Here is a 9,195-nt window from a genome sequence, read left to right on the forward strand (position 1 = left end):
AAATTTGCCAACAAATAGAGGCTTCCGTGAACAAAAGGGCAGTTTGGACAACGCTCTCATTTCTCTTAGGGCATAAGTAGCCTGACAGTTACATTCGAGGTGGTGTTAGAATCTGGGCCCAAAAGAGTCTATACCAAGGTCCCTTCTCCTTTGCCACCCTCTACACTGTTCTCCACACAGCAGCCAAATGAACTAAAAATGCAAATCTAATCCCACAGTGCTCCTTAAAGTATAACCTGCTTTTATGATAAAAGCCCAAATCCTATCGTGGCCTACTAGGCTTTGCACGCTCTGATCCTTGCACACCTCTCTAGCCTCTTCTGGAACCCCACACTCCCTTCTTTTGCTTCCAGCCTCACGGAACTTACAGCTCCAAGACTTTGTGGCCTGACAGTCTTTGTGTAAGAAATTTTCGGAGCCAGAATGTGCTTCCTCTGGTTTCCTCCTACTCACCCATTAGATGGTAGCTAACTTCTCCTGTGATAGTTTCTCATGGCTCCTTGCACGTTTTCTTCAGCTACGTCTACCCCACTAGAAGGTCAGCTCCAGAAAAGAAGGGGTCTGTTTTGCTCACCACCGTATCCTCAGTACCTCCACAGTGTCTAGCACATAGCTCTCAAGTGTTTGCTGAATGGATTAATGAATGATCCAGCTATTCCAAACCAGGCTACTAGGGGGTCGCCGTGGGGGCCGGGGGAACATGATTCCTTTCCTATTGCCAGCTAAGTTATGGTTGTCTTGGCTCTTAGTTTACAACAAACGATGACAGATCGAGAAGCCTGCTTAACTTCAAGGTCGCCCCAGCAGAGAATTACAAATTTTAGAAGTTGCCCGGGCATTTTCCTCCACATCTAAGGTCCCTATTCCTCTGCTTCCGGGAAGGCAGCTGCCAAGCCCCTCGTCCGCGTACGCGCTGCGGGGACCCGCAGCCTCTCAACTCTGCCTCCGCCCCCTAACACCGGAGGCCCAGCCCTCCAGCTCCCCAAGCTCACGATCCCTGCTCTTGCCACCGTCCCCTTGCCTCGCTTCCCTCCATTTCTCCAGTCCTGCAGTCGCGCGACCCGTCCCCCTTTTAATAGGGTCTAAGCCCACCCCACATTCTGGGCTGTTCGGAGCCCCAGTCCAGCTGGAGTCCGGGTGCAGATTCACCTGGTCCTCGCGCCGCGGCGCCGGGCCACCCAAGCGGGGTCCTTCAGGCGTTGGGCCGGGCAGCCCCGGGGTCCTGGCCGAGAGGCCGTGGGCGGGGCCGGCAGCCGCGTGTGGCGGTGCGTGAGCCGTGGCAGGCGGGTCCGTTTGGGCTCAACGTGGGGACAGCTTGCCGTAGGAGGGCCGACGGTCGGTGGCCCGCGTCTCTCTCCATCACTCGCCCGGGACCGGACGAGAGGGTGAAGCCGTCCTGGGCGGGAACTGCCCATCCGAGCCTGGCTTGGGCGCCCTCATGCGGGAAGGAGGGCGAGGCCGCGGTGCTCGGAGAGGTCGGGATGGGCATTGCAGGGCGGCAGCCTGGCAAGAAGAGGATAGTGCCCGCCAGCGGGGCCACCGGAATGCACTTTGCCCGACTCGTTCTCTTATATTCTTTGCACAAGGCTGGTGCCCAGTATTTGTCGGAGGTACGCAGAGGCCGGAGGCAGGCAGCCACTGCAAACCTTCTGAGTTCGGAGCGGTAACATTGAGAGGAAGGAGCATAGCTAATAAAGGGGTTGGTGCGGGAGAGTTCCTGGCCGGAGTGCAGGTATACATAGGGCGTGAGGGAAACTGGTCGGAAGGGCCTTGAACATGCCGCTAAGGAGTTTGGGCAGCAGGATGTGGAGTGGGTCACCCTGGAGTCTGTCGGAGCAGCCCAGGGTGAGATGAACTGGGCATCCCTGGTGTGTAGCCTCATGCATGGGGAGGGTACAGTGGTGGTAGGTTGAATAGGGTGGTAAATTTTTTTCTTGGAGGGAATCCTTGAATTTGAGGAGAGGGAAAATAAACGATAACTGTCATCAATTTAAATATATATATATATGTATATATACACCCATACATACATATTTTATTTTTATTTTTTAACTGACTCTAGCGCCTGCATATACAGGTGTTGCACTCCTGGAATGTTGGAAGGAGAGTCTGTGGTTCTGGCAGCTTGTTTCCACGAAGAGTCTTTAGGGAAGTCCATTTGTCACCCGTTAGCCTGGTGAAGGCGCATGTCCGTTTCTGCCTGCTCCGTGCCTGGGACCAGACATCTGTTTTTTGTCTTGTTTTCCAAATGCACCAGGTCCGATTTTGTTTTCTACTTTCATTAACATACTTTTGGACTATAGGGACTTTGCCCGTTTTCAGAACCTTGGTCATTAATTCACCTATTATCTGTCTCTTTGTTTTACACACTGTGGAAGGCTTCAGTTCTGTATTTTATAGTTGCTTTGGCCATTCTCCACAACAAGCCTATATAATAAAAGTAAAGGCAGATGTGGTTTTAGGAGGAGACCTAGTAAATAACACCTTTTCTCTGAGCTCAGGCTCAGAACCAACAGAAATGGAGCAATGGCAGGCTGGTGGAGACTAAATGCCACCTTAATGCTGATGGAGCTATTGGAGAACATAATGGGAGAGCCAAATGCACCTGCCTTCTAACTCTGCTACCCAAGTTCAGTGCCAAGTCTCTCATAAGTCTCACTTAAAACAACAGCAACAACAAAAAGAATTTAAACAGGACATGAAATTATCATAGCATTACCCCACATCCACAAAACTTAGAAAGCAGACCAATCCCAAGTTCCTAGCGGATACCAGGCAAAATTTTGTCCTTAGCAACCTGTCAAAAGACCCTGACACTCAGTGATATCTGAGGGAAAATGAATAGGCTGAAAAAGTCTTGATTCAGCTTCACTGGGACTGAAGTCATTTTATGCCAGTTATTCAGAGTCTCCAACTTGAGTCTAAACTCGGGAGAATCACTCATTAAGAGGTTAATTATGACCTATGTTCATCGTATCCTGAGGGGCATCTACCAGTCTCTAGTCTTGTCTCTAGAGAGTAGTATTTAAGATGATGCCTCCTCCTTACAGTGTTAATTTATAGTTGTGGGAGTCCCAACCAGGCCTTCCTTGAGAACCAGGCTTTTATTTTTCATCCAATATATTGAAGTTTCTTATACTATTTCCCCTTGAGTCCTCTTTCTGGCACCCCAGGGCTGCTTTGAGGGTGGGCTATGAGGACATAGCTTCCCCAGTCCCCTGTGAGCGGTCTTCAGTGGCCACTGCTTGGTGCTGTTGAGTCACTCAAGCCCAGGACACCTGCCTCCTGGGGGAGGTGCTTCTTTACCCGACACGTTTCAGTTGAGAATTACTTTCGTTTCCTTTTTTCAGCTAGAGCTGCTGTTCTAAAATTTGTTCCCCTAGGGATCCAGTGAGAGTTGATGCCTCTGCCATGTGCTCCTCAAGATACTGTCCCCAGCTTCTGGATGTGTCAGGCGAGGAGTGGCACTAGGGGCAATTTTCTCTCTACTGTTCCCTTACTGCTTTCCAGAAGGCTCTCTGAGTTCTAGCACTTTGCTGGAGAGAAGGAAGACCCAGGGAGCTGGCTCTTTGCTAAGCTACAGTTCAGTGGGGAGGAAATGAGCCTCTTTTAGATAATCTCTTAAGGACATCTCTCTTTGTTTTCATTCTTGCCCTGCTCCTAATCCGATAGAGCAGGTCTCTAAAGCTCTGCTCTTCTTCCAGGACTTCCTGAGTGTATGCGACATCCAGGCAACGTCCAGGCACAGGCTTTTCTCGTTACCTTCTTAACCTTTGTGGCTGTGGTAATTCCATTGAGTGTTTTTTCTACTTTAGTCTAAGATTTTATTTGTAATAAGGGCACGCTTCCTTTTCTGTCATAAATAAATCATACTATGTTTTTACAATCGAAGCTGCTATTTAAATCTCAGAACTATAAAACCATGACCAGAGTTATTGACAAGATGACTGGTAGGTTGGGAGTGACCCTTTAACCATGTAGAAAAAAAATGCATGAGTTTCATCAGTTTTGTCCTTTGGCCTTGAGTTTAGCTCAGAACAGCATAAGGGATGGAGTCTGGGCCTGCCTTTCTGTGCTGCCCATAGGCTTGGACTAACAATGTAAAGTCAGAACTAAAATGAATGAATGAAAGAATGAATGAATAATAAAGTTCAGAGCTTACACACTTGTGTTCCTTAGCATATGTGGAACTTAACTGTGTTTAAAGCCCCTAGTCAGTCAAACTATCTAAGAAACCGTAAAGGACCAGGTAATTGTTTTGCCCCGATACCTAAAGACTGTATAGAGAAAGACTTCCCTACAGTCAGATCTGTGCCTCAGCAGAGCCCGCTCACTGAGACTCCCGCTGCTGCTTCAGGTTTGCAGATGCCCCACAGAGAAGGGAAGGCAGTGGGTCTGTGCGAAGGCCAGGCCAGTGCTGGTGTAACTAAGGGTCAGACCGCAACCGACTGTGCTCTGAGGCCCAGACTGTAGCCCGCACATGCTAAAACCATAGTGTTTGCCTTTGGACGGTACCTTTGCTGAACCATGCGACTAGCATTTGGCTAAGGTGCTCATTCACCCCAGCCGGTATATAAAATCAGATTTATAATAACGCTTGCCTATGAACAAAGTAGCCAATATTCAACACGGCCAACTTGAAAAGCATTTGAAATGCCTCAAGTATTAGTCCCATGAGAACCTCATCTTACAAGTGATGGTGTGATGCCTACATTTCTCGCCTGGTCTCTCTTTTTCACATTCTCTGCCTTATCATCAGATCTTAACATTCCTTTGACTAAAACTTATCCTCCACCCCTGCCAAAGGGTAGAGCCTACTCCTGTAAGACTTAAAACACAGAGCAGAAGAACCAGTTGTTCCCAGAATCAAGGAGGGAAGAAGGAGCTGAGCTATACTTGCTCGGCTTTCTGTCCCTGAAGCTTCACACACACACGTGTTATTTCTTCATCCTTTCTCAGCTTAATATGTGCATGTGTATATATGTGTTTCCTTAGGACCAAAACCAAATATTTTATATAAAGATCTATGCAACTCGTTCTAACAGAATCCTCACTGTGGAGTTGTGTGAAACTCTGTAAGCCTCAGTTTCTTTGTCTATAAAATGAGGTTATACTTAAATTTGTTGTGAAACTCATATAAGTTAGTGCATGTGAAGTATTTAGAAACCTTACTGGGGCCAGGCATTACTCCAAGTATTGTGTTCGATAGTTTTCTTTGAATAAAATTCCGAATTTCTTACGGTATGGTTAAAATTTCTCAAATCAGATCCTGATGTATTGAAAGCCATGTCACCCGCGTGACACATATTTAGCTCAGTGATCACCCGGGCCTTCATGTGGTAAATATCATTGCTCGTGGAGGCACCTGTTTCCTCATTTAGACTTCTGTGCTCACTGGTCACTATGTGGGAACAGAGGGAGCCCATGGCACAAGTCATGTAGTTTTGGGATGAAAACAGAATAACTGATATTTTAAAAAGATTCTTATGAACCAAGAAAAATGCCAGCTAGATTGTCTGCTGAGAATCATTTACTGAAGAGGCAGATCAATGAGTTTGATCCTAATCACTGGTTTTCTCCAGCAGCAGCATTCTCTAAAGGGGATCTACTTGAGGAAGCAGCCGTTATGTGTGACTCAGTCGTCTGGGGATTCAGCGGGTTCTCTAATGCTTCATGAGAAGTTCAGGAGTTTTCCTGCAAAAGAAGTATCTGCTTAATAAATCAAATTTGGGGAAATTAAGAGAAAAAAATACCACGGTGGTAACTACACCCTTAGTCCAGCAGGGGGAATGCCAAACAATTATTTTATGAATTAAGGCAGATTAGAGACATTCTAATTTCATTGAAGGAAAAAGCAGAGAGTAGAAGTGGGCAGAGAAGAGGAGGCTTAAGAATGTGGGTGCCTCTGTGAGTCTTTTGGACCCCAGAAGCGCCACGGGGCAGAAAAGGTGGAGGACAGTCATCCAACTTAAGTTACAATCTAGGAACATGGACTGTCTCTCCTTTTCTATTCATATGATCTTAAATATTCTTTGATTGAGTTTGAAACTTTTTGGAAGTCTTGAGTATTCTTATTCTTAGATAGGTTAATTTCCAGATACTTCATAGTTTTTGGTTCTAATTTGAGTGATGTATTATTTTTTTATTTTATTTTCCAGTTGGATGTTACTGCTGTAAAGAAATGTTACTGATTTTGTAGGTCGGTCAAATATTCAGCAGGATTTCATAACCTCCTTAACAGTATTAATAGTTTGTGATTCAGCCTACCCCTGGATTGATGATTATAGTATCTTGATTTTTGTCTTAGGCAGACTGAAGTAGCATCTAGTAAACAAACAAAAGTGGAAAGACTCAAATAAAATAAAAAGTTCATTGCTTGTTCATGTAGTGGTCCCCGGGGCAGGTGCTTTGCATTGGAGGGCATCTGTCTTCCAACCAGTGGTTCAGGGACAGGCTTTGTGATAATTAATTTTATGTGGTGCCCAGATATTTAGTCAAAGGTTCTGGATGTTTCTGTGAAGGTGTTTTGGAGTGAGATTAACATTTAAATCAGTGGACTTTGAGTAAAGCAGATTGCCCTCCACAATGTGGTTGGGTTTCACCCAATCGGTTGAAGGCATGACTAGCACAAAAGACTGACCTCCCTAAGCAAAAAGAAATTCTGACAGAAGAAAGCCTTCAGACACCATTCTATGGATATCTTTAAGTTTAAAGGCATCTCTTTGAAGACACAGGTTTGGATGGACATAAAACTAGATGGACATAAAACCTTTATTTGACAAGGGCTGTGGTCCAAATATAAGTGGAAGGGATTCAGCAGGATTTTCTATGAATTAGCCCAGGTCAAAAGAATCTAACAGAAATAGAGATCATGTGAGGTCTTTTCAAAACTACCCCAAATCATGAAAATGCCTAAAAGTCTTCATGATTTCTCTTTAGCGGAACTAGAGAACATTCAGGTTATAGACCTTCTTCAAGTGGTCTGTAAATCAGATGAGCTTTCTAAACTTTTTACTGAGATTGTGTCATGAGATATTGTCATAAAATTATTACAAAATTATATAATTGTCTTTTTATCTGCTTTATCTTTCATGGTCTTTATTTTCTCTTTCAAGATGATTTGTCCCAATACCATTTCCATGCCCCATAATAGTATAATGATCTGTATCACATCGGCTGAGCTGTTGCTTTGTCCCTGGGACTCTAAATCCAAAGACACAACATTTAGAGCAGGATTATTCACTCTCAGAATAACCTTCCACTTCCAAGTAGTGTCTTTTCTCAATATCCCAGAAAATGGACATGGCAGAGAAGAAAACGGGTGGGGTAGTTGATCTTCACTGCTTAATTATCACATCAAAGTACATTTTCTTTCATCAGACGATGTTATTTTTGAGATGGTTGAGACAACTCGAACGTGAAGTATGTATTAGGAGATGACAAGGAACTAGTTAGGTGTAAAATAGCATCGTTGGTGTGTAAGGAAATGTTCACACTTCTTAGAGATGCACTCTGAAGTATGTAGTAGTGAAATGACATGTCTGAGATTTGTGTTAATAAACTTCATCAAAGAAACAAATAAAAGAGGAAAGAAATATGGCAAACACTATGCATTTTGTAGAATCTATGTGATAGACATGAGGTTTATTACATTATTGTCTATTTTTTATAACAATATTTAAAACAATATTAATTTTTTATAACAATATTTAAAACAGTGAGCTCTTAACTGTATCTGGTTTACTCATAGAAATGAAAAATAAAAGTGACTTGACTTACGCATGGTCCATCATGCAGTTTAGTTATGTTAAACTCTTTATATCTGAAAGAAATTATATTTTGAAATGATTATTTTTGTTCTATGACGTATCATAATTTATGACTGTTTTACTTGATAATCTTTAGCTAAGTTTAAGCAGGAAGCATTCTGCTAATAATGAATTCTTATTTAATAAATATTTTAAAATACTATATAGATCTTTATTTGTCAAAGAGATCGAATGTATAAAACAAACAGCCTTAAATCAACTATAAACAATTCAAAATAATCTCAAATATTTAAGTAGAAATACAGAGTATTGGAAAGAGAATGTGCAATAAATTTAAAGTATGCATTTGATGAAAGTTAAAGTATTACTAGTGACTTTAAAGAAATAAAAATGATTATAAGGGAATACTGTGAACAATTGTACATCAACAAATTCGATAACCCACATGAAATGGACAAATTCCTAGAAACACTCAAATTACCTAAACTGACTCAAGAAGAAATAGATAATCTCAACAGACCTATATCAAGAGATTGAATCAGTAATTAAAAAAAAAAAAAAACCTAACAAAGTTCAGGACCAGATGGCTTTATGAGTGAATTCTAACAAACATTTAAATAAAATATAATACCAATCCTTTTCTAATTCTTCTAAATAATAGAAGAGGAATAAACACTTCCTAATTATTCCATAGAACCAGAATTATAGGAAAGAAATTATAGCAAAGAAAAAGACATCATAGAAAAAGAAAACTGTAGACAAATATCCCTTATAAATATGGTGCAAAATTCTTGACTAAATACTAGCAAACTGAATCCAACAGCATATTGAAAGGATTATACACTGTGACCAAATGAGACTTTTCTCAAGAATTCAGGGTGATTCAACCTAAAAATATCAACCAATGTAATAATATTGTAGTAATAGAATGAAAGGGAAGAAAACATGTTCATCTCAATTTACATAAAAACCCCACAGTATTTGACAAAATCCCACACCCTTTCATAATAAAAGCACTCAGAAAATTAGGAATAGAAGAGACCTGCTTCAGTGTGATAAAGAACATTTGTGAAAAACCTACAGCTAATATACTCAATGGTAGAAGACTGAAAGATTCTAAGATCAAGGATAAGACAAGGACACCCACTTTCTTTTCTTTTCATCCTCTTTTATTCCCCCCTCCCCATTTGCACCCCTGACCTACAGATGTTGCCGTCTCCCCTTAAGGACTGGATCTCTGAGGGCGGGGTGTCTCCTCCCATGCACTTGGGGGCTAGGGGGCACACATCCTGGCCCAGGGCACCTAGGTTATAGTCTGTGGCTCCACCTGGGGTGTGAACCCAAGACCTTCTGCATGTAAAGCAGAAGTGCTAACCACTACACTATGGAGCCACCCCTGAATATCCAGAAAATATAAAGAACTCTT

General features: G+C 42.6%; 2 protein-coding genes and 1 long non-coding RNA gene across 10 annotated transcripts in view; 1 reads left to right on the forward strand and 2 right to left on the reverse strand.

Moving 5' to 3' along the window:
• The window catches only part of LOC120582300 (nucleoside diphosphate kinase 6-like), a 31,614-nt gene extending 30,058 nt beyond the window's left edge, over positions 1 to 1,556 (reverse strand). For 7 of the 8 annotated variants that reach the window (XR_005647531.1, XM_039837636.1, XM_039837637.1 and 4 more), the window contains exon 1: positions 1,150 to 1,268. Coding sequence is in view for 1 of the 8 variants with exons in the window: in XM_039837638.1 (XP_039693572.1) it covers positions 1,150 to 1,415 (266 nt within the window). In the remaining 7 variants the exon portion in view is untranslated. Of the gene's footprint in view, positions 1 to 1,149 lie in introns of all 8 variants that reach the window. The other variant, XM_039837638.1, reaches the window with a different exon arrangement.
• LOC120582305 (uncharacterized) overlaps positions 1,537 to 9,195 on the forward strand; it is a 16,031-nt gene continuing 8,372 nt past the window's right edge. Inside the window, exon 1 of the long non-coding RNA XR_005647533.1 lies at positions 1,537 to 1,610. This is a non-coding gene — a long non-coding RNA (uncharacterized LOC120582305). The remainder of the gene's footprint in view (positions 1,611 to 9,195) is intronic.
• Positions 4,945 to 9,195, reverse strand: part of SPINK8 (serine peptidase inhibitor Kazal type 8 (putative)) — a 14,708-nt gene continuing 10,457 nt past the window's right edge. Inside the window, exons 4-5 of the mRNA XM_039837647.1 lie at positions 7,780 to 7,822; positions 4,945 to 5,694 (exon numbers count right to left, since the gene is read on the reverse strand). Of these exons, the coding sequence (XP_039693581.1) occupies positions 5,683 to 5,694; positions 7,780 to 7,822 (55 nt within the window). The 3' untranslated portion in view covers positions 4,945 to 5,682. The remainder of the gene's footprint in view (positions 5,695 to 7,779; positions 7,823 to 9,195) is intronic.

Source organism: Pteropus medius, unplaced genomic scaffold (assembly GCF_902729225.1).
Source record: "Pteropus medius unplaced genomic scaffold, Ma_sr-lr_union100, whole genome shotgun sequence".
Lineage (NCBI taxonomy): Eukaryota > Metazoa > Chordata > Mammalia > Chiroptera > Pteropodidae > Pteropus > Pteropus medius.